Source organism: Dromiciops gliroides, chromosome 1, assembly GCF_019393635.1.
Source record: "Dromiciops gliroides isolate mDroGli1 chromosome 1, mDroGli1.pri, whole genome shotgun sequence".
In the NCBI taxonomy this organism is placed as follows: domain Eukaryota; kingdom Metazoa; phylum Chordata; class Mammalia; order Microbiotheria; family Microbiotheriidae; genus Dromiciops; species Dromiciops gliroides.
The window spans coordinates 504,114,742-504,139,284 of NC_057861.1; the positions used below are offsets into that span (position 1 = coordinate 504,114,742).

At 42.3% G+C, this 24,543-nt stretch overlaps 1 protein-coding gene across 3 annotated transcripts in view; it reads right to left on the reverse strand.

Moving 5' to 3' along the window:
- Positions 1–96: 96 nt before the first annotated feature.
- TOM1L2 (target of myb1 like 2 membrane trafficking protein) overlaps positions 97–24,543 on the reverse strand; it is a 166,665-nt gene continuing 142,218 nt past the window's right edge. For 2 of the 3 annotated variants that reach the window (XM_043975340.1, XM_043975339.1), the window contains 3 exons: positions 16,142–16,201; positions 14,228–14,264; positions 97–10,065 (listed from right to left, as the gene is read on the reverse strand). In XM_043975340.1, coding sequence (XP_043831275.1) covers positions 9,917–10,065; positions 14,228–14,264; positions 16,142–16,201 — 246 coding nt within the window. In that variant the 3' untranslated portion in view covers positions 97–9,916. The remainder of the gene's footprint in view (positions 10,066–14,227; positions 14,265–16,141; positions 16,202–24,543) is intronic. The other variant, XM_043975341.1, reaches the window with a different exon arrangement.

Below are 24,543 nucleotides of genomic sequence, written 5' to 3' on the forward strand. Positions count from 1 at the left end.
ATCAAGAGGGATTTGACCTAGATTTGTGGTTCCCAGACTGTGGGCCAAGGTCCTTGAATTATTGCAAAGGGACTTTGAATCCATATGCACACCAAACACTGTCATCTTGATTTTTATTTAGCTCCAACAAAATATGATGCAACATGACTCAATAAATAAGCAAATATACCTCCTATAGGCTGTCTCACACATATGTGGATGCTATTGTGATTAATAAAACGTAAATTAAACACATCAGTGAAGTCACAGTAGTTTTTTGTCATCATGTCTTTTCTCAACAAACAGCTACTGAAAGTACAATTGCTACCATATGATGTTCAAAAGGGGTCTTCATACTGGAAATGGTTGGAAATCACTACCCTGATCATCTCTAAGGTCTCTTCCAGCTCTGACATTCTGCTTTCTTGCTCTGACCCTGACCCTGCCTCATGTCGGCTCATCAGAAATAGGAAACAAAATCTAGAGAATTGAAATGAACATGACCATATTTCCCTACTTCCCGCAACTGTTTAGATCTCTATACAGCTGGAAACTATGATTACTTTCTTTGCAGACCATATATTCTTTATGGTATAGCCAAATCCCAGAAGAAGGCTAAGAATCAGGTTCCTCTGGGGATTACCATCTTGCCCATCTTTCAAGGACCCCATCTAATCAGTCACAGGTTTAGAATTGGAAGAGACCTTAAAGGGCCAACCCTCTCATTTTATAGATGAGGAACGTAAGGCAATTAAGTTGGCTGAGCTGAGATCCAAATCCTGCTTCTCTGCCTCCTGACCTTGTGACCTTTCTACTATACTTAGAAGTTAGCAGTTCTTGAATGAAGTCCTCTGACCATTCCAGCCCATGATGATCTTCCCCTCTTCTAAACTGGCCTATAATCAGCATCACGTAGAATAGCACTGTTACTCTTTTTTGTTTGTTTTGTGAGGCAATTGGGGTTAAGTGACTTGCCCAGGGTCACACAGCTAGTAAGTGTCAAGTGTCTGAGGCCGGATTTGAACTCAGGTCCTCCTGAATCCAGGGCTGGTGCTCTATCTACTGTGCCATCTAGCTGCCCCGTTATTCTCTTAACATTGGTCCTCTTGCCTGATTGCACTGATGGCTAGAGCCATGTTTTATAGTTCTCTCTCTCTCTCCCCACTGTACTGAGCACCCAGTTCCAACCTGGCTCGTTTACTGGCCTAAGCTAAAGCTTGAAAAAATATTTTAACCCTTTCTTTATTCTGAACTTAACAAAAACCAAACAAGAGGGGGCATTTCCATATTCATTGTATAATAGAGGGGAATTATACATGAAACTCGATATATCATCTATTGTGTACATCTTCCTTTTCCTTTAACTGTATAAAAGAAATATATAATAAATGCAACATGTAGCTTTCAAAACTGTCCTACTTGTCCATGGCTCTTAGCTTAAGGCTTCTCCTTTCTACTTATAGGGGCCAATGGCCTACTCTCCACTGGAGATAAAGTTCTGAAAGGGTCATGTTGACTCCTAGACATCTTCATGCTCTCCCACCTTCCACTGCCACAGCTGAGCCTGAGTTCTTATAGACATCCAATATCCTGGGGTGGAATAGAAACAGGATGTTATCTCTATCTAGGGAGCCAATAGTTGGGATATTAGAAAGTAGCCTGACAACACCCTATCCTAGAGCTTCATTGTTTTCTTAGGGGCACAGTTAAAACCTACTGCTGTGGGGCTATCTTCATGCTTCCTTTCTGCCAGTTGCCAAGAGGTACAGGACCCAAGTGGGGAGGGAACTTTGTACGGGACAGGGTTCTTGCATACCAGAGAAGTCAGTATAAAGGGCAAATGAGGTTGGACACATAGCAACAGGACCTTGTCCTATTGCTCTCAGGAGGCCGGGGCAGGCGAGGGCTACAGTCCTGGGCTGGGAATCAGGATACAGGCTCTCACTTAGCACTGTCCCCTGTGGGCTATGGGACATGAGTTGTCTCTGTAACTTTATAGTCTTTGACTCCTCCCCTTAGAGCCCTAGATTGACCATCATACAACTAAGGTTTTAGTCCTAGCTTTGCAAGTAGCTAGATATGAGACACTGAGAACACCACCGAAGCTCTGAGGCCTCATCTGTAAAATAAGGAGAGGGCTGAACTGTAAGAATTCTAAAAGTATTTTCTTACTTTAGTAACTAAGATGTGAACACTGTGCTTTGCCTATGGTCGTTGGTTAATCAATGTTGAGTTGAATTAAAGACTTCAGAGGTTCTAGTCTCCAACTCAGCTTGTGGTCAAATGCATCAAAGCCCACAAAACCTGTTCAAATGGTTTCATGCCACTCATCTTTTGGAATATATAAGGCCTCACATGACTCCTGTTGCTCTTTCCTCATCCTGCAAAATTCTAAATCCCTCATCCTGCATATCTTAAACAGCTCCAGCTTTTAGAGAGTGGCTCAATTACATGGACGTGTTCTGAGTATTAGCCTTGGCAGAGACTAGGCACAAAGATGTGATGTTTTTCTTGGATGTGATAGAGTGTTGGTTGTTTAGAGGATTAGTTATGGAGGTGCTCTGAAGCACAGATTAAATGCTATGTTAGGGACCTGAAAAGTTTCCTTTGGAAACTCTTGGAAGGAATCTTCAGGAGTAGCCATAATCTGAAAAGTTAAGGAACAAACCATAGCTCTTTGGGCTTTTCAACAGAACAGAATTTTAGAGCTGAAAAAGAACTTTGGAAACCTTTCTTCAACTCTTGTTCAACTCTCCTATTTCGATTTGTCTAAGATCATACACCTCTTGCCTCTGGGGAACTGTTAAAAAAAACTTGATGGCTTAACAAATAGCCAGTTCAAATCTGACACTACTGTGAGGATTTCATGTGAGCCCAGGCTCCTCATGCTGGGGCACAAAGATTAACCAAACACCTACTCTGCGTAAGGCTCTGTGCTAGGGAACGAGAGAGATGAAAGGTTGCAGATGCTAGGCCCAGGGGAAATTGGGAAGATCATGACTTGTTTATTTGGAGCCTGAAACTTCTAATGAGGGCTACTTTTAAAGAAGAAAAGAGAGGATGAGGGCTGGGGAATTGGGTACATTGGTCAGGTTCCTCCCACACACAGCCGCATCCTGCTCCGTACACTAGGTAGTTTTGTTGTTCTTTTTTATTGGGATATTTCACATGCAAAAACCCAAACTCAGGAGATGGTAGCTGGAATAAGATCAAATGGTAGCACTTTAATACAATGGTATCACCATTAGCCACACACAAGTTACACCCAACATCATCTGTTTAGGAAACGCACAGCAGCAACATGAAAACCAGCTGTGTTGGGCAATTTGACAATGAACTTGATCCATTCTTTTTTTGAACAGATACATTCCCCATCTCAAACCCCCATCCCATAAACCCTCCCAAATTACCCCTTAGCTTCAGGAAATAAATATTCTGACCCCTCCCCCCAATATTCACTTGGAAAGTCTACAGTTTTAATATACAGATAAAAACTGCTATTATATGGGGTTACATGAGAAGTAGTGTTGTTAACAACAGCTCAGTGTACTTTGACAGATAGGAGGAGAGTTGTTGTTCATAAGACTGAAGGGCCAAGGAAGGGAGGGGAAGGGAGGGGAAGGAGGAGAAGGAGGAGGTACTTATGAGGCCCAGGCTATCATCAGAAAATACAAAAAGAATTAGGGATATTTTTTTTGGGGGGGTGGCAGGGTTGATGCTGCAATGAACCAGGTGGGATCAGAATGAAGTTTTAAAGTCAATACATGTGAAGAGGAAACTATTTGCTATTGCTTTGTGTAGATGGGAAGGTGAAAACACATCCCCTTAAACATGGCAGAGTGTGATGGTGGGTCAACGCCCCCCCCAAACAGAAGGAGGAGTTACTATGAATAAAAACTGACATAGCACTAATCGGAGTGCAAGAGAAGCTGGGCATTCCAAGGACAGGTTCTCAAAGGGAGGGCCTAGGCTTGATATGGTCCTTACTCAATCACCTGTAATTGGCCCAAGGATTTTCTTCAGCAGTCAAAGGGGTTACCTGAATGCTCTTGGGGGAGGGGAGAGAAGAAAAAGAGCTTGTCTGTTGAATTAGTGTTTCCAGGAAAAATAGTGTCTTATTCTTTATTTAGGGTACTTATCATAGAATACTCAAGCTGAACCAGTTTTCCTTCTCCCTAGAAAGAACAAAATAATAGAGCCTGCCCAGGAGCCATGCCTCCTTTCCCACTACCTCAGGCCCAGAACTTGGGTACTTAACCCTACCTGTCCAACTGGGGAGGGGACAAGGAAAAGAATGATCTAGACTCTAGAATTTTGGCAAATGATCACCTTTGCTCAAGAAGGCTCTCAATCATTGTGAGGGTGGCACAGAGATTGTGGTGGGGTTCCATAATGGGGAAAATACCTCGGGCTTGTCCAGTGGAAGGAAAACAACCCCCCAGTGCAATACCTAGGTTTTAAATGCGGGCCTTCAGAGAGACCCTTTACTCTGCCTAGCCAGGCAGGCAGCAAGTGGCAGTGGGACTTGGCAGGTTTGGGGAATGGTGTAAGAGAGAGGATATTGAGAGATGGAACAAGGATTTCCCCTTGGCCCAGGACAATGGCATACTTCCTTCACTGGAAGAAACATTTTGTGCCTTTTCTCAAAAGCACTACTCTTCCTCACCCATTCTTCCTTTCTCTCTCTCTCTCTCTCTCTCTCTCTCTCTCTCTCTCTCTCTCTCTCTCTCTCTCTCTCTCTCTCTCTCTCTCTCTCACACTTCCTTATCCTTGCACCAGTTGGTTGGTTGAATGTCCTTACGTGCCCATACCGGGCACTGCTCTTGAGTGCTGGCCAAAGATGCGCAGATGCTTTATGCAAAACATTGCTATAGGCTCTTCTCTACCAGCATTCCCCCCAAAGTTAGGCAAATGATTAATTTTCACATCTCAGTACACAATGAGCAGGGAAAAGGTTAAACACAGCCCAAAGAAAATATTTTGACAAAATAAATATTTTAACCTATAATCAGGTATAATTAGTACTTACAAGGAATTCCAACAATAATTTAGTGTAATTAAGTACATACTATATCTGTGATTTCTAACATTCTCAGAGATACTTCCTACTTTAGTGATTTTTTTCCCCCTCCTTTGCAATTGAGTTCCATCTTCAGGACTGCTTGCTCTGTTGACCCACATCTGTGAGTCATGCTGCCTGTGCTGAGAGGGGGCACCTGTCATAGGCAAGGCAAGAGCCCATCACCAAAAGACAGGTGGTGGGACTTCTATGGCTTCTGACTTGACACTGAAGAAAAGGAGCTTCTTAGGCAGTTCCTCTGAGTAATTCCTGGCTGATATGTCATGAGCCAGAGCCCCAAATGGGATCCTGATACAGGACACAGGCTCTCAGTATGATTAGCATACATAACAATCATGGGCAACAGCTAAGCTGGGTCCATTTCTGCCTGCAGAGCCACCAAAGATGCAACTGAACCTGGACCCCTAGGATGTGCCGCAGAACTGGAGGTGACAGATAGACAAGAGAGGGGGGGTTTGTTGTTGGAAGGTGTGACTGAGAGTTGTCTGCTGCACTACCCATTGGGCTAACCTGGACCCAGGCCTGTGACTAGCTCTGTTGTTGAATTCTCCTCTGGGTACATGGCTACCTTTTCTCAGTAGGGCCCTGCTCCTTTTCACTGAGATCAATGACCAGGAAACCCTTCTGCCACCATCCGTCACCAACCAAAGCATCTCCAAGCTGCTACTTCTACCTTGCTGAGATGGGTAAACATGAGAATTTGAGGTAATGAATACAGATAATGGTTCTGAAGCAAATATATGTGTATGTGTATATATATGCATCTATGTATATTTTTGTAGTGTAGGCTGCTGGGAGCAACTTTTCCCTCTATGAGAGATAGAAGCCAAAGACCAGACTAAAGAATAGGGAAGGGGCATGATCATTCTTTCCTACTCCAAATATAGACAAAGGAAAAAATATATCTATAATATATCAGGACTCTTCCTTTATAAAGTGGGAGAAGGAAAAACACTGGAATGGAGCGTGGCTCCAAAGCAAGTCAGCGGCTAGAGAGGGTGAGAAGATGATGTGATTGGCATCCCTTCACAAGCTTCATCTCTTCCAAACACTGCAGCGTGGCTAATGTGCTATCACACAGGTCAGCACTAACCAAAGCTCTTGACAAGTAGACTCAGGGACTTGGAGCTGTGTGGCTTCCTCAGGATTTGCCTAACCTCCTTAAGAAAACTACATAGAGATATGGGATCCCCAGGTAGCCCAAAGATGCTGGTGGCTCAAGTCTAAAACTTAGGAGGTTTCAAACAATGAGAGGACCATCCATACGCCACAGTTTTGGGAAAAGCTTAACTTTGTCTCGGATGGGTCCATGCACTTACAGTTGTGCCAGAGAGATGTCTTTCCTCAGGCACAAGGAAAATTGCTTCATGCCAGAAGCTAGATTTCAAAAAGATATCACCTGCCTGCAAGGATGGATTCCTTGAAAGGAACTCATAGGCTGGGGGAATTATAGTCCTGTCACACAGGGTGAATATAGAGGAATGATATGGTTGGGAAGAAAAAATATTAAGGCATCTCGCCCAGTGATGTTTGCAAATTTGACAAAAATAAGCTAGCTCTGGTCCCTATAAGAGGATAGCTATTGCAGATCAATTTCAGAGCTCAAATCAATGTGGGAGAAGAGGATGAGAAGCAAAGAAACAGTGACTGAGTCCCTTTGGCATAAACCTGATCTGTCTTTAGCATCCTGGCCTTCCCGGCTTCCCCCACCAACTTTTTTTTTTTTTGGGTGAGGCAATTGGGGTTAAGTGACTTGCCCAGGGTCACACAGCCAGTAAGTGTTAAGTGTCTGAGGCCAGATTTGAACCCAGGTCCTCCTGACTCCAGGGCCAGTGCTTTATCCACTGTGCCACCTAGCTGCCACCCCCTCCCAAGCTTTTAATGACACAGGGATACTGGATGTAAGGACACTGCAAGACATTGGTTGGAAAAGCCAAATGAAAGGCGAAATGAAAGAAAGAGGAAAAGAAGGCAAGAATGTGGGAGGAAGTGAGAATGGACAGAAGGAAACATGAAAAGGCAGGAAGGTCTAGGATGGGGAGAAAGCCATGAAACAGGAGTGACAGACAATGGAGAGGATCTTCAGAGGAGGAACACAAAAGAGTAGCCCAAGGACAAGATCAGTAGCAGCTCCAAGCTGTCTCAGGAAGTTCTATAAGGAAGATATCTGGGTGTCGTCATGGTTGGTCTGGTTCTATTTAACTGCTGTTGAGCTAGTTCTGACTGCTAGTCAGCGAGCCCAAACTGCTTATTCCAGAGGCTCAGTGTTGAGGCACACTCACTGACTCTCAAAAAGCCTGAAGGGCCAGTACTTACTCAGGTCACAGCTATCTGTGGTCCAACTAGTGTCTCTGGTTTTTCACCACGAGAACCAGCCAGGGCTAAATCTGGCTTCTGGCTCAGCCACAAGAATGATATTCAGCCTCACCCAGAACCTGAGCTGCCAGGTCATGTCTCTGCAAAATCTAGTCCCTGATTCCAACATATCCTTTCTTTCCTGAAGGAAGAAAATCAATCAGCTCTGCTCTCTGCCGCCAACAGTTATGGCTATAAGCCCATATTCCCTAGTTTAAACTCCTTTGACTTTGTACATGCCATTGCTCTGGGCCACAGAGAGGTCTAGGCTGGCCATGACATGCACAATAATGGAAGCTGAATTTAGCCTGTAAACATCAGGTTGCACTCTGGGCCAAGATGAACATCTGCCCCCAGATGTTCATGAGGAGCTCTGCAGACTTCAGGAATCTCCATTACAGGGAGCAGCATCTGACTCAACAGGTCTAAATGAAGCAAATGCAGACTAACTCATGTCAAGTAGCTGCATACCAGCTGGTGAAAGTCAGTTCTCCAAGAACTGGCAAGGGGCAAGCTATTGGGAGCCAAGTGTAGGCAATGCCTGGAAGAAAGTAGTCAGAGTACAACTCTTTTGGCTAGAGCAGCATTTTCCCTTCTAGTTACTGTGCAGTAGCAAAGTTAACATCTGGCAGCTCTGGACAGGCAGGCAGGGGAGGAAGGTAGGACCCAAAGGAGAGCCCCTCAAACACCTAGAGTTTCAAATAAGCCCTAATGGATGGATGGATGGATGCAAGCCCTGGCAAAGCGACTTGGACATCTGGACAGCCTCCCTCAGGTGGCCCATTAGTCTGTTTTGCAGATCATCCTGCATCCTTACAGACTTCTATTTTAAGTCCAAGTGTGGAAGTGAACCATAGGCACTGAGAGCACTCCCCCTAGAGAAGAGGCCGGGGTGTGGAAGCCTGACTTCAAGTCTGTCCAATGGAGGAGACCCAAGCTTATGACTGTGGTGTTGGGGCAGGGCCCAAAGTAGTGCAAAGGTGCCTTAGTGTTACAGTAGCAAGTAAAGTTGTCCAGAGCCCAAACAAGCCAACAAAATAGGGCTGAGACAGCCACTCCTTTGGATGAGGCGACTTGTATACAGCGTAGGAACAAAGCCCACCACGTAACTCTTCCAGAGTCACACATGTAGTACCTTAACAGGGAGCAACTGTTCCTAGTGCAAAATCCTTTTAAAACACGGGAGCCAAGGAGGTGGGAGAACCAAAGAGTGACATCCTCAACGTCTCTTTCCTGTGAAGTGTTTAATATTAGTGTTAATCCTACCCGAGAGAGCCAAACTGCTGTATGCCCTGTATGATCTGTATGAGTTAATACCGATTTTCATTGGTGTGCTCAGCTCCTGGTCTCCTTCCTTCCTTTAACTTCCCTTTCATTAACTAGACCTACTGGAGGCCAGATAGAAACTGCATCCCACCACAGGGTGTACACTCTGCAATCCCTAACTTCTTCAGGATGGCAATGCCACCTTTTGACAAAGATTTCAAGCTCTGTCTAGCTAAGTGGGTAAAGCCAAATTCATCAAGGAATAATTGGCATGGGTCACCAAACAGCAGAAGGTCTTCTATCGTGAATGCCTGGAAAGAGAGGCCCAGACAACACAACAGATAGGAAAAATTCACTGGAACATAGGGAAATAATGCAAAACTTTTTAAAGTGCTAGAAGCCCCCAATGCCCCAAGGTGTTGTTTTTTTAACCGCATCAAGTTAATGTGTGTTGATGAGCAGCCAAAGGAGGGAAGTCATGAGACCATCATCTAGTCTTCTGAAGCCAAGCTGGAAAAACTCACAGTGAATCCAAGAGACCAAAGAATGGAAAACCTCATGAAACTTGACATACCTTCTGAACTTCCCAGCTAGATTCTCCATTCAGGAACCCTGGGGACAGAGAAGTAAAAGAGGTGGAAGGCAGAATTCTAGAGCAGGAGTGATATGACTTAGACCTATAACTGGGAACATCCAGAATGAGATGCTCCTCTACTTGAATCCATCCTGGGCCCAAGGATCCTCCATTGTCTCCTGCTAAATATTTGGCTACAAGGCAAGGGAAATAGGAAACCACCTTGACAAGTCATCTCAAGGCTGGGCAGCTCTCCGTGCCATACCTGGTTTCCAATGAGGAAAGTGAGCTCATGCATTGCCATCTTTCAGGGAGAGGGACCAAGTGGGTAAGGTGGGTGGGAGCAGAGGGAGGGAGAGGTGGGTTTCAGCAGCAGCAGCCGCAGCCGCCAATTTCACACAGCCCAGAAAGGAAAAGGTGGTTAAAGCTAGTATTGAAGGATGGGAAACTTAGAGGAAATAAAAGAGGGATTCAAAGGAGAGACAGGTGAAGTTTCCTTTTTAGTGAGTGAGAGTGGTATGACTGACAGGGGAGCGGATGAGGGTGACAGATACAGGAGGGGTGATGAGGGGGTCAGTGTTCGCCACAACTGAGGAGAGGATTGTGTGACCAAACAGTAGCGTTCTTCTGTGCAGCACAAGGAAGGAGACCAAGAAAATGCATCACAGGGCGAAGAGGGCGTCCTCCGAACGCTCTGGCTTTTTTCTTCCAGATGTATTTATGGGTGGTGTTGGTGCTTCCACAGGGGGGGAAGGTAGATTGGGGACCATTTCAGCAGCTTTGGCTCTTTCTTCGAGAAATTTGTCAAATTCTGTAACACAAAGACATTTTGTCAGCTAGAATGACCAGGGAAGCCCACGATAAATAAATAAACATCAGCTTTTTTCCACAAGAAACTTAACTTCAACTGGTTTCCACAGCACTATCTATTTTTGAAGGCTACGGACCCATCATAGAGATGGTGTGGCACAGGATATGGAATGCTGGACTTGGGAGTCAAGACCTGAATCCAAATCCCACTCCAGACACTTAATAATCAATTCTCCTGTCTCAATCTTAATTTCCTCATCTGTAAAATGGACTCAATGCCTTCTAACATTCCTTCCAGCTCTAGTTTCTGTGAACTGACTTGTGACCTGAAGAACCAGAGAAAGAAAAAATTTCTTTTGGAAAATTCATTGACTAGTTTTTCATATTCTGGCTTGATCTTCACTCTCCAAATTTATTTTCCATGACTTCAGCAGCATGGGTCCCTACACCCTGCTCCATGTCCTCCCCACCCCAAACTTCTCAAAGTTCTGACCACACTGTCCCTGAAACCCATCCATCCAATGTTCTTATTTCTTCTCTGCACTTACTCTTTTTTTTTTTTTTGCAGGGCAATGGGGGTTAAGTGACTTGCCCACAGCTAGTAAATGTCAAGTGTTTGAGGCTGCATTTGAACTCGGGTCCTCCTGAATCCAGGGTCAGTGTTTTATCCACTGTGCCACCTAGCTGCCCCCTCTGCGCTTACTCTTATCTCCACTCACCATTTTTCAGCACATTTATTCTGTGAAGCCTTCTTTCCTAACACCAGCTCACACTCATCTTTTTCCGAACCCCTTCAGAACTGAGCTTACCAAACAATCAGCACATCTCTCTGTGTATATGTATAGACACCCATATATATGAATATTTCATACACATATTTTCTCTTAGTATTGTACAGAATAATGAGTTGTACAGCAATTATTTCACATGTATTAATTTTAAGTTCTTAACACATTAAGCAAACTCCTCATGCAAAAGAGTTGTAAAAATTTTAAAATAGACGTATTACACCTATTTGAATTTCAAGTGGCCCTCATCTTCTCAAAGCAGAGGGATTGTCCTGACCCTCAGAATACTGACTTCCAAGAATACTGATTAAAGAAAGTAGAAATGGTATAGATTTAATTTAAGAATTTAATTTCCTAATTTCCTTGGAAATCCTTACTATTTTTGGCAAACCCAATCTGTTTCTTCTAGGATCTAGGAATGCGGGCCAGTACTTATTTTATGGCTTGTAAATAAAAAGATGCTTACAAAAAAAAATAGAAGTATTACAAATGTATTATACATATATATGTATGTATATGTGCATATACATATATGTGTACACATACATATGCATGGATACATATATATACATATATATGCATAAAATATGTGTATTTTGTATTACCCCCATAGAGCCTAATATAGTACTAGGAACAAAGCAATTGCTTAATGAATGTCAGTTGGTTGACTGCTGCTTTTGGTGGGTGTGTATCCCAGTAAGGATCTGGTGTGAGGCCTGGGGACATTTTGGAAGAAAGAGCTGAGCTACAAAAAATCATAAAGCATTGAATGAGGTTCCCTGAACTACTGGAAGTTACTCAGCTGCATTTACTGGGAAAGGGGACACAATGGCAATAACACTAAAGCATAAGTGTCTGAACAGTTCTTGTTGAGTTGTTGTTGTTTATCTTTTGTTCTGGAAGAGGATCATGATATCAGGATATCATGACTTGCAGTGAATTGGATTTAAGTGAGGGACAGCTGTGCAAGGTCACCAACCTCACTCTCTCTTCCAGAGCCATATAGGTCCAGTGGCAAGATATACATCAGGACAACTGGAGATGGTCCCAAATGTTTAAGGCATCTGGGGTTAAGTGACTTGCCCAGGGTCACAAAGCTAGTAAGTGTCTGAGGTAAGATTTGAACTCAGGTTCTCTTGACTCCAGGGTCAATGCTCTATCTACTAAACCACTTAGCTGCCCCATCTGAATAGCAGGCCCTTTCTGAGAGGAGGTTTTGATGAGAGGAGAGAGAGGGAGAGGTAATGATAGGCCTGAAGGGAAAATAGAGAGGATGTACCAAAGCCTTAGGGATACTGAAGACCAATGTTAGTGATAGAGAGAAAGAAATGGACTTCCAGAGATGGGTTACACAGTGAATCATTGGTGAAGCCTAAACTAGAACCCAGATCTCCTGCCTCTCAGTGCACAGTTTCTTCTATTGCACATCAAGCTCAGAAAGGCTTCACTAGGTTGAGGGTATGATGGTTAAGGGGGAGTAGGGGTTGCGGGGAGTGGGGGAAACACACTAAAGGGGCAGATGGACCGCAGTTAGTGTTGAACTCTTCTGCTGAAGGCTATCTTGCATGCACCACTTTACAAAAATAGAGAAAAAATGAAAGGCTACTCAGGATTGTTTAAGGAGTTGAGAAAAAGCTGGGACCAGAAAAACAAGAATCATAGAAAACTACTTCCCAGCAAATCAGCTGTCAAAAAAAGATTCCTTTTTGCCTTGTTGTTTGATTAAAAAAAAAAAAAGCACATAGGCAGGGCAGGCTTTATATACTAGACTATACAGTTAGAGTAGAAAGACAATGCAACTTGACAGAACTTGTTCCTTAATCCTTTCTCTAGGTGTGGTGCACCTAAAGCCACAAAATGGACAGTGCCCATAAAACTTGCCCTGCTGGGCCTCTAACACATAACTGTAATTATAGTCTTTTGGTTCAGTTACTGGGCCACTATGATATGAAATTCAAAGTGAGGGAGGGTTAGTAAGGTTTGTTTTGTTGGGTTTTTTTTTTTTTGCTTTTAAACCTAGGGGGACTGTGTGACCCTGGGCAAGTCACTTAACTCCCTCCCCCCCCCCCCCAAAAAAAAACCTAGGGGGAACTCAATGGACAGAATTCCCACTAGGTAAGGTAAAAAGAAGATTAAACACTAAAGAATCTATTCAGCATTATGTCTCCCAGGCTCCTAAAAAATGATACTTGATGGGGTCTAGTAGCAAGCGTAACAGACCTGAGTCAGTCCCAGATCTGATATTACTAGCTGTCTGATAATGAGCAAATTACTTCCCCTTCTGGAATTCAGTAAACAAAAGGCTGGACTGGAGGATTTCTAAGGTTCCTTTACTCTCCAATATTCTTGTGCCCTCCCTGGGCCAGCACGGCCATGTCTTCATATATAACCTTTCCTCAGCTATCAAAGATTGCATTCCATTTGCTTTGGGTAGAGTGAACAAGGGCAAGAATCTCATGTTACAAGAACTCTCTCTCACTTCCCTGGCAAAATGAGGCTGGTCTCAATGGAAAATCTAGTTTCTTTTCTTTTTTAAAATTTTTTAATTTTAGAAAAACAGTTAATTGGGAGCTTTTCCTTTCTTTCTTTCTTTTTTTTTTTTTTTGGTTGGGCAATGAGTATTAAGTGACTTGCCCAAGGTCACACAGCTAGTAAGTGTCAAGTGTCTGAGACTGGATTTGAACTCAGGTACTCCTGAATCCAGGCCCAGTGCTCTATCCAGTGTGCCACCTAGCTGCCCCTTCCTTTCTTTTTAAAATTGGGAGCTTTCTTAATCTTCCATAGTAAGGTTTTTTTTCTTGAGGGGGTAGGGGGAAGAAGGGGAAAGAGAAGATATTATTTTTAAGCACTAAGAGAGCAATCCATCTTCACTGAAAAGATGTTAGGGAAGAAGTAGTGGAAGGAGATCAGAAGCAGCATAGTAAATAAAGTAGTCAATTTCCAAGTGGTTGAATTAAAAATAAAGTCACCTATTCCTATCATTTCTGTAGGTACTCAGCCTCTAAGGCTTCACCCGAGTGTCCTTCCTAGACAGCTAGTACCATTCATTAACAACACTCCAATGCCCCTCTCCATCGGCTCTGAAGAGAACACTTCCAGTGGCACGGTGGCTCTGACTCTGGTTGGTTCTAGATAAGAATGGAATGGCGGGGAGAGGAGGAGCTGGTGGGCTCATATACAGTCTTGTGCTAGTATCTGACTTTTCATACACGTCTCCCCCAATTAGAAGGTGACCTCCTTGAGGAGAGGAACCCTATCTTATTCTTTCCCTGTAGTCCCCATAAAGCCTCAAACAGACCTGAGTCAATGCTCAATAAGTATGTCAAAGAAAAGAATCTTTAGCTGCAAAGGTCACCTTGTGCACTGCATGCTTACCTTCACTTGTGACGCCTTCCTCCGGCTCATCACCTTTCTGTGAGGGGAACAAAGACAAGGCAGAGTTAGTGTCCCCAGCTGCTTCCTGGCCCTCCACTTTCCACTTTATCTTTTCCACTGACCTCCCTAGTCCATGGAAGCACAGCATGGTTGGTATATTTACAACCAGAACAGTTTTAGGGCCTTTAGATTCTCAAGAGCTCGGCAGAACAGGGAAAGGTCGACAGCTCTTTTCTCACTATAAAACAAGTACCATCCTGCCCAAAGTGAGGGGACGAATCATGTGACCTCCCCACTAGGGTTCTGTGTTGTTTCTCTCAGGTCATAAGGTGGCAGAACCACTGAGCATATGTTCCAGATAATAGCGGATGTTCTAACTGCACTCAATTCCCACGCCTTCTTCTAGCCTCTTGGCTTCTAAAGAAAAGAAGGGCTACCAGAGAGGAAGAATCATCCTTCCTGAAAGCTGTGTTTCCCAGCATTTTTTTTTTTTTGGTGGGCAATGAGGGTTAAGTGACTTGCCCAGGGTCACACAGCAAGTAAATGTCAAGTGTCTGAGGCTAGATTTGAACTCAGGTCCTCCTGAATCCAGGGCCAGTGCTCTATCCACTGTGCCACCTAGCTGCTCCCCCAGCATTTTTGAAATTGTGAAATACCACTATTGTTGGCTGGATCTTACCATGCTACTATCCCCTCGAATACTTACTATATTTTTTAATTAGAAGTTTTAATTAAAGTTAATTAGAATTATTTCATTTTGAGAATTTCATTACACTCATGGATATAATTGGGCCCACCCTGGAGGGTTATAATACCAGGGTAGAAATCATCAGCTTAGAGGCAATTAATAAACTCCCATGGAACTTATTTTCATACCACATGTCTCCCTTGCCATAGAAAACCATAATGTGAAGTGTTTTAGGAAAGGTAAATGGGAAGCAAAAAGCACCCCTGATTAGTAAGGAAGCCACATTTTGTACTTTCATGGAAAAAAAATGATGGGCTGCGTTAGATTTTAGGAACTGGTCTATTTGTCAATGAAGTACTTTGGAAAGTCTCCTCTCTCTGAAGATGGCATAGGTAGCAGAGCTTGAGATGAGTGGGAGAGGTCTTAGTCTGGTTTTGTCATGGATTCATCTGACATTAGTGCAAAGAAGTTAAAAGTCACTAAAATAGTTGTGCCTTCTGACATCTGGTTCATGGGGTGCTGATGCAGATAGTTCCATGGTGGAACTATTTGTTTGAAGACAGTCCAGATATTGGAGTAATTCTCCATGAAACAAGAATGTAATCAGGTCTTTCTCATCATCTCATTTATGATGTAATTTCTAAAGGTAGAGAGGACAATTTTCCCCCTACATTCTTTTTTTTTTTTTTTTTTTTGGTGAGGCAATTGGGGTTAAGTGATTTGCCCAGGGTCACACAGCTAGTAAGTGTCAAGGGTCTGAGGCTGAATTTGAACTCAGGTCTTCCTGACTCCAGGGCTGGTGGTGTATCCACTGTGCCACCTAGCTGCCCCTCCTCCTACATTCTTAACAACTATAGGTTTTGTCATGATAGAAACACTGCTCATGGAGGAAAGGGTCTTATAAACTTGTATTACAAATCAAAGAGACATTCTGGGGGAAAAGCCTGACGGAGATTAAAAAAAAACAACCCTGAAAAGGTGACAAGTAAACAGGAGGGGGAAGAAGGGAGAATGAGTTTTCAATCATATATGAGACTTGGAATATACTACAGACTGACTGGAACTTCAAGTGTAAGCACCCTGCTAAGCTGGAAGGGCAGACACCATGTGGACTACCTGCTATGGAAATCAAACTTTTTAAATGCTTTCATTAGTACATGAAATGTGTAACTCCCATTTTCAGAGAAAGGAGGTTAAGAAAAAAAATATAAAAGTCAAAATCTCACCAGGTCCGTACTGAGCCACACCTCAATGTCATCCATGACAGAGGACTGCGCAACAGGGATCTATGGAATGCAGCAAAGAGGGCCACCGAGCCAGGCAAAACCCACAAACAGCCAGGGCAAAAAGAAAACAAAATACCGGGTACAAAATTAAATAATCAAAAACCACCCACCTCCCCAACCAAACTCAAAATACACCGAGCAAAACATGACCAACATGGCACACAAATTTAAACGTAAGAATGCGCTGAAAAGGCAACCAAGTATGTAAGAGCAACATGTGAGGTAAATTATAAATAGGCAGGGTGAACCAAACAGGGGCTGGCAGGGGAGAAATCATAAAAAGTGGAGCAAACCAAATGGGACGCTAGAGGGGAAGAGGAAGAGATGGCAGTACATGTTCTTAAAATGGATAACTTTTTGACTCCTTATTCCCGTCACTGAAAGGAATCACCTAAACTCAATACTGGAAATATAATCTCAGGCACTGTATCTTGGACTTTTGCTAAATTCAGGATTTTAACCAACCAACTAAGCAACCTGTAAATGTATACCAGCTGCATTGGTAGTCACTAGCCACCATCAGTATTAAAGTCTGGAACCCACTGATGGAAGTTCCTATCTCTGAGATGACTTGAGATGCTATCAGGTCTGGTCTGGCTACAGAGCTGTTAATGATAGTGGAAGACAATGGTCCTGTGGACAAAGTTAACATTGGGTAGCCAATACTGAAAATGAAAGGCTTGAAGATTGCTTCTGGCCCTTCATTCGCCCAGCCAAAGGCATTGTGAAACTTTTTGTTGCTGGGAAGGGCATCAGGAGGGATGAATGGGATGGAACAAGAGGATAAAGAGATGAGGGGTTCTGAGGACAGGAAATAGCGGCCTTGTCCTGGGCTCTAGAATCCCTCCTAGAGAGTGAGATGCACATTTCCCTGCAAGTTGGAAGACAGATGAGGTGTCCAGGAGGAGAAAGAACCTCTGAGCTTCAGGTTGGCTTTTCTTTGTATTCATTGAGAGGGGCTAAAAAGAGGGGAGTTCTTAATCACAACAATGTCTTTGGAGCTCCTACTCTAGTTTTGAAGTTAAATCTGTTGCTCTGAAGTTAAGGAAAGACATTAGGTGATGGGTAACTTGGGGATAATTGGTCAGAGGTGGGGAGCCTGCCATAACTAAGAATATTGAGATCTATCTCATTAGGGCATGATAGGTTCCAATATCTAGGCCTGTCATGCCAAATATCTCAAAGTAGTCAATTTGAAAAATGTCTTCAGTTAAAAATATTGAAGTTGTTGTCAAAAGTGATATAAAGCCAAGGAAGTTCTACACCAAGAAGCCACATGAATAAAGTGCTGGCTAAAAGCCTGGAGGAATTAGTCAATTGCCTTTAATTGACCCTGTTATGTTCTGGTATCAAAGATAATCTGCCTTATATACCAAATTGTATCCTCAGTGTCTAGGTGACCTGGGATTCTATTTTAAATCCACTATTTTCCAGGGAAATTCCAATTTTGACTTATTTCCATCTCAATGTCACACTTTTGGGAAAGGATAAAGTGAAAATAACAAAATAAGTTGCTGTCCCAGTGTTTATTAAAGGCTAACATTCTGACCTTTAAAAAGAAAAGGAAAAACTCATTTATCAACGCTACCTTAACCATCATATGTCCACTGGTTGAAACTTCCTCTCAAAAGATGATTTGAGAAAACGGGGGTTAAGACTTGTAAAGTTAGGATACCCCTTTGAGGAGCCTATGCATTCTAAAAAAAAACCTATAACTCTATGATTCTTTCAACCCAGAGTAACTAGAAATGAATGGTAAGATGATCATATATCCTTGAAAGCTGATATATGGCATCCAAATGAGGTGTCTGACAAGAATTAGGTGGGATCTTTGGACCCTTAAGAACTTAACCAGATCTCATTCTGTTTAGTTCTTACTAGTCAGTGTGTGACCTCAGCGAGGCCATTTCACCTCTGAAGCTCAGTTTCTTTATCTGTAAAATGAAAGGGTTAGGGCTAGACAACCTTCTGGATCTCTTCTATCTCTAAAAGCCTATTTTAATAACCAGAAACTGCACAGTCACACCCAAAGTCACTTTGTGTTAAAACTGTCAACCTCGAAGATCAAATTCATAAATTTTGTCTGTTGCTTTTTTATTTTCAACCTACAGGGTTATTTAACTGTCTGAGAACGTAAGTAGTTTGAATGGTCAAACCTCTCTCCCATCCAAAGTTTTAAAACAAACAAAAAGAAAACAGACCCCCAAACCTCTCAACATCTAGTCCTCAGAACGAAGCAGGAAAAGTATAAGCATCATTTAATCACTTTTCCAGGCACAAACACCTGATATGATGTGCTAAGAGCCTTTAATGTGGGCAACAAGGATTATGTTGAAAGTAATGTCGACACAAGCAAAGTACGCTAATTTCTAGCTAGCTGACAAATGCTTTTCTTTCATATATACATGCACATACATAAGTGGTGCCAATTTCTAGAGTTTTTAAATTTTTTAAATGAGGATGTTCTACCTCTGGGCATTTATAAAATGCTGATACTCAAGAATTATTGCTTTGAAAGTAGAGTCATCTCAAATGGGAAAACAGGTACAGTGATAGCTTAAGAATTAATGCATATCTACATCACATTTATACCTTTTTCATACCTACCTGGATAATACAGTGAAAAAACCCAGAACCTAGAGGTAAAAGCCCTAGATTTGAGTCCCTGTTCCATCACTTATTAGCTCTGTGACCCTGGGCAAGTCACTTCATCTGAGTGTTTTAGTGTGTCTATACATCCATCTCTAGATAGTGGGAATAATAATATCTATCTCATTAGGGCATGATAGGCATGGGCCAAAAGTCATGAAGGGGTCTGATTTTAATTTAATTTTTTTTTTTTTTTTGCGGGGCAATGAGGGTTAAGTGACTTGCCCAGGGTCACACAGCTAGTAAGTGTCAAGTGTCTGAGGCCAGATTTGAACTCAAGTCCTCCTCAATCCAGGATCAGTGCTCTATCCACTGTACCACCTTGCTGCCCCCAGGGGTCTGACTTTTGTTGAGTGTTTTTGTTTGTTTGTTTGTTTTTAGTGAGGCAATTGGGGTTAAGTGACTTGCCCAGGGTCACACAGCTAGTAAGTGTTAAGTGTCTGAGGCTGGATTTGAATTTAGGTACTCCTGACTCCAGGGCCGGTGCTCTATCCACTGCGCCACCTAGTTGCCCCCAGGGGTCTGATTTTTAAATAACTTCTTTAAAAAATTACAATGTTCACTTTATTGTGGTGGTCTAGAATCAAACCCACACTATCTCTGAGGTATGTCTGTACCACTACTCCAATGAGATAATAGGAAAAGGGGAAAGCACTCACATGTACACAAATTATTCATAGCAGCACCTTTTGTTGTAGCAAAGAACTAGAAATACAGTGCCTATTATTTGGAAAATAATCGAACAAATAAAAGGGATGGATTCCTTGGTGGACTTGTATGAACTAATGCAGAATGAAATGGACAGAAATAGAAGAATAATTTATATAACTAAAACACTGTAAAGAAAAACAGCTTTGAAAGACTTAAGAACTCTTATCAATGCAATGACCAGCCATGACTCCAGAGGACTGCTGATAAGGCATGCTTCCCACTTAACAGAGTGGTGTTGGACCAGAGTTACAGAACAAGAACTACATTTTTGCCAATAATACTTGTTTACTTTGTCTGACTCTACTTTTTTGTTACAAGGGAAATTTTGTTTGTTCTGGGTTGGGTTGGGTGTGTAAATAACTTTTTGAAAATTATTTTTTCTTTATTTCCTATATAGACATAGACACATACTTATTTCCTATATATACTATATATGCTGCTATATTATAAATTAAAAACAAAAAATAAAGAAGTTATTAAATTCTGAAACTCCTTTGTGATTTCATGACTTTCGGTCTACCCCGGTATTTGCACTACCTCCCTCAACTCATGGGACTGTTTCTGAGAAAGATGCCTCATAAGCCATCAACTATTATAGAAACAAGAACCATCATTATTGTCTTACAATAGTAAGTTTTCTCCGAGACAAAAAAAATGTTGTTGTTAGGCTATGTAGTTTTTTCAAGAAGTTACTTCCACAGGTCCGACGTGTATCCACTTGCTCCTGACTTTTCTGTGAATTCCTCTCCAACACTCTTTGTTGTTCAATCATTTTTCAATTATGTCTGACTCTCCATTGACCCCATTTGGGGTTTCTGTGGCAAAGATACTGGAGTGATCTGCTATCAGATGAGGAAACTGAAGCATACAGGTTTAAGTGATTTGCCCAAGGTCACAAAGCTAATAAGTGTCTGAGGCTGGATTTGAACTCAGACAGATGAGTCTTCCTCCACTGTACCACCTAGCTGCCTTCCAACATTCTTTCTCCCATGCCAATTAGTTACTCAAGGGAGGAATTATATATTTTTTTCTTTTAGTGAGTCTGGGACAGCAGCTAGCATGGCAAAAGAACCAAATGAGTTTAATACTGAATCTCCTCAGTTCTCCTGAAAACTCCAAAAGTTACAGCATGGGGAAGACTTTTGATTTAACAGCTAAGTAATGTGCAAATCATATAGCAGAATCCAAATGATTAAATGCCTACAGGTGTTTTTAAAGTGAAATCTGAAATAAGGGCAAAGAAAAACATGTTGCACAAGGTAATGAAATAAGCACTCGATGTTTACTTTTACTATAAAAGGATGGTGCTAGACTAGATGACCTCTTAAGCTTCCCTATCATTCTAAATCCAATAATCCAAAGGAATCTATAACTGGGACCCAGGGGAGCTGGACTCTGATTCTTAATTAGCTGTATGAACCTAAATAAGTCATTACCCATCGTTTGGACGAGGGAGTTGGACTGGAGGAACTCTAAGGTCTCTTCTTACTCTAACATTTTAGGATTCTATAATTAAAAGGCAAATCGCTCAACTCTTCAGTGTGCTGGTTTTCTAATTTGGGAAACAAATGACTAAAATTGCTGGAATGAAGTAGTTAAAAGTATGAAAGGTCACTCACTCATTTACTCAACAAGCATTTATAAAGGGCCCACAGAAATAGAGTAATACTTGCTGGGGGTACAAAGACAAAAATAAGATGGTCCCTGCTCTTAAGGAACTTTCCCCTTCTAATGGAAGGGATCTCTATGTAGTATATTTGTTAATAGACATACAGCAGAGGTTTGGTTCGCACAGGCTACTATTTGAACCTCCTATCCTAATAAACAATCTCTTATAATGCTGTATGTCTTTTTGGTGGGGGGGGGGGCAGGGCAATGAGGATTAAGTGACTTGCCCAGGGTCACACAGTTAGTAAGTGTAAAGTCTGAGGCCAGATTTGAACTCAGGTCCTCCTGACTCCAGGACTGGTGCTCTATCCACTGCACTGCCTAGCTGCCCCAATGTTGAACAGGTGGCTGTTTTAAAAAGAGAAACAAGTTTTTCTTTCCTTGTGAGTGGTCGTAGAAAGATAACTCAGAGGAAATTGATGATGAGGAATGGAAACAGTTCTATTCTCCAGGGACTGATAGACCAGGAAAACACTGCATTGTAGAACTGGAAAGGATTGCAGGGGTCATAATAATGATGATAATAATAACTGATATGTATACAATGTTTTAAGGTTTGTAAAGCATTTTACATGTACTATCTCATTTAAACTTTATAACCACACCACGAGATAAGTACTACAGGGGACAGCTAGGTGGCACAGTGGATAGGGCACCTGCCCTGGATTCAGGAGGACCTGAGTTCAAATCCGACCTCAGACACTTAACACTTACTAGCTATGTGACCCTGGGCAAGTCACTTAACCACAATTGCCTCACCAAAAAAACAAAACAAAGCAAAAAAAAAGAGATAAGTACTACCAGTATCATTAAACTCATTTTATAGATGAGGAAACTGGGTCCCAGAGAGGCCAAGCAACTTGCCCATAGTCACGCAGTTAGTGAGTATCAGAGATGGGGTTTGACTCCAAGTCTTTCTGACTCTAAGTCTATCCATTACACCACAATGCCTCAGCTCCAATCCAACCTGTACCAGAATAGGAATCCCTCTTGACCTGCTCTGATAAGTGGTCATCTAGTTTCTAGCTGAAGACATCTATGGAAGGAGAACTTACTACATAGGGAGCCCACAACATTTGGGGACAGCTATGATTCTAAGTTTTTCTGTGCTTTGAGTTAGAAATGGATTCTCTTCATTTTCCACTCATTGCTGCTAACTCTACCCTCTGGGGCCAAGCATTTATAGGGTTTCTTTTCTAAAGTAAATGCTCTGATGTTTTAAGCAACTTAATTACCATCCACTGGATGGTAGTAGAAAGAGCAGCATCCTTAGGGTTCCTTGAGTTCGGCTCTCGTCTTAATTCTGCCTGTCTGCACTACCCATGCAACACTTCCCTGAGCCTCGGTTTCCTTATTTGTAGAATAAGGCAGTTGGATGAAATGGTTTCTGGTGTCCTTTCTAACTCTAACATTCTAGGCTTCTGGGGTCTTGGGCTCTGATTCCAGCTAAACGTTGCGATTACTAGAATGGGTTAGGAAATGAGTTAAGAAAAGTCAGGATTGCATTCATTTTACTTTAGACTGTGTCCAGAGGACCCCCTCACTAACATCTTACTCTGATTGCCTCATTGAGGTGACACTGGGTTCTCAAAGTCTGGATCGATGGGACAATAATTCCAGCAAGTGGGAGCAGCTAGGTGGCGCAGTGGATAAAGCATTGGCCCTGGATTCAGTAGATTGAGTTCAAATCTGACCTCAGACACTTGACACTTACTAGCTGTGTGTGACCCTGGGCAAGTCACTTAACCCCTTATTGCCTCGCAAAACAAAAACAACAACATCAAAAAAGAATGCTAGGAATAATTCCAGCAAGTTCTATCAAGGTGGAAAGACTTTGTGTTACAGCTCCAGTGCTGATCTGTATGTGTCACTGGAGGACGGGAACAGCCAAATTTGGAGAGGCTCATCTGATTACCTGGCGTGCAGGGTGCTGAGTTTTTCAAGTCATAGCAATTCTTGGAGACCACCTACTAAATCACAGAGAGGCTGTGATTGGGCATCAATCACAAGAGCCCTAGCACTAACAAAATCACAGACTCTTGATATATGTACAAAGGCCTAGACTCCATTTTTGTTCCTTGTGTTTGATTGGTCCGATGACAAAGGCGATAAAAACAAACCAAAGAAACGAGAGATCAATCTTTGAAGGCCTGACTCAAATTCCCCTTTCTCTGTGAAGCTTTTCTGACCTAAAGGACTCTCTCCCTTTGGACTCCAGTAGCACTTATTTGTCTGTACCATTCCTTTCACAATTAATCATGCCTAGCCTGGTAACATCTCTTCTATTGTTGGCCCTGAGCTGCTATTTAAATCTCAAATTGCTTTCTAACTTTCTTTCAAGCTTTCGTCTTATCTGCTCAACTAGATGGTAGGTTCGATTATAAGGAACTGTATCTCGTAGCTCTATCTCCTCCAAAGTGCCTTGCCCAACAAGGCTGAGTATTCAATCAATCTTTTTTTTTTTTTTTAAAGTTGGATAAAGACAAGGGGCTAAAATGGGAAAGAGAGAAGCAAAATGCAAAGGCAAAGTTACATGGGAACAAGTGAATGGGAAATGTACAAAGCCCTCAAAACCTGTTGTCTATCAACTTCTGAGATCAGAGGATTTCACTTAATTCTGCAACTTATATAACTGGTGTCATTTTAAAAGAGATAGTAAAATTCTTCCCTAAACCCCAGCCCGGACTCGGAGCTAAGGCTGTTTCTCCTATTCTCACTCAATAGTACAAAAAGTTACCAAATAAAGAACTTGTACTATGGAGATTTAGAAAGACTGAGGTTTTCCATTCTATTGTAAATAGTGGCAAAGCATTTAATACATATTGTTAAAAACAGTAACAAAAACTACAGTCAGGCAGAAGAGACACCAGGTTAAAAGTAACTAACTGTTAGTTTGGTTTTGTCTTAAGGGGCATGGGGGAGATTAGAGAACTCTACTGCATTTAAACAGCTAGGAAGCAGCCTGTGTCAGCGGAGGCATATGTTGGCTCCAGTTCACTCAGCCAGCAGGGCTGTCTATGGGAAGGCTGCAGTATCCTTTTTTACAGGATCAATGACCACAAGGCAAGATAGTAAGGATAAAGGTAGGGAAAGGGAATGGATCCTTCCAGTTTAGCAAAAGGAGAAATGTATGGAGTCACAAAGAGATCATGGGATTAGGAAATTCCTGACCTTTCCCTCTAACTCCCAGGTGTGTGTGTGTGTGTGTGTGTGTGTGTGTGTGACACACACAAATAGGTAGAAGAACTGGTCCAACTTAGAATGGATCAATGTAGTTTGTTTCAATACACTCGAGAGTTCCCTGGTTCTCTCGC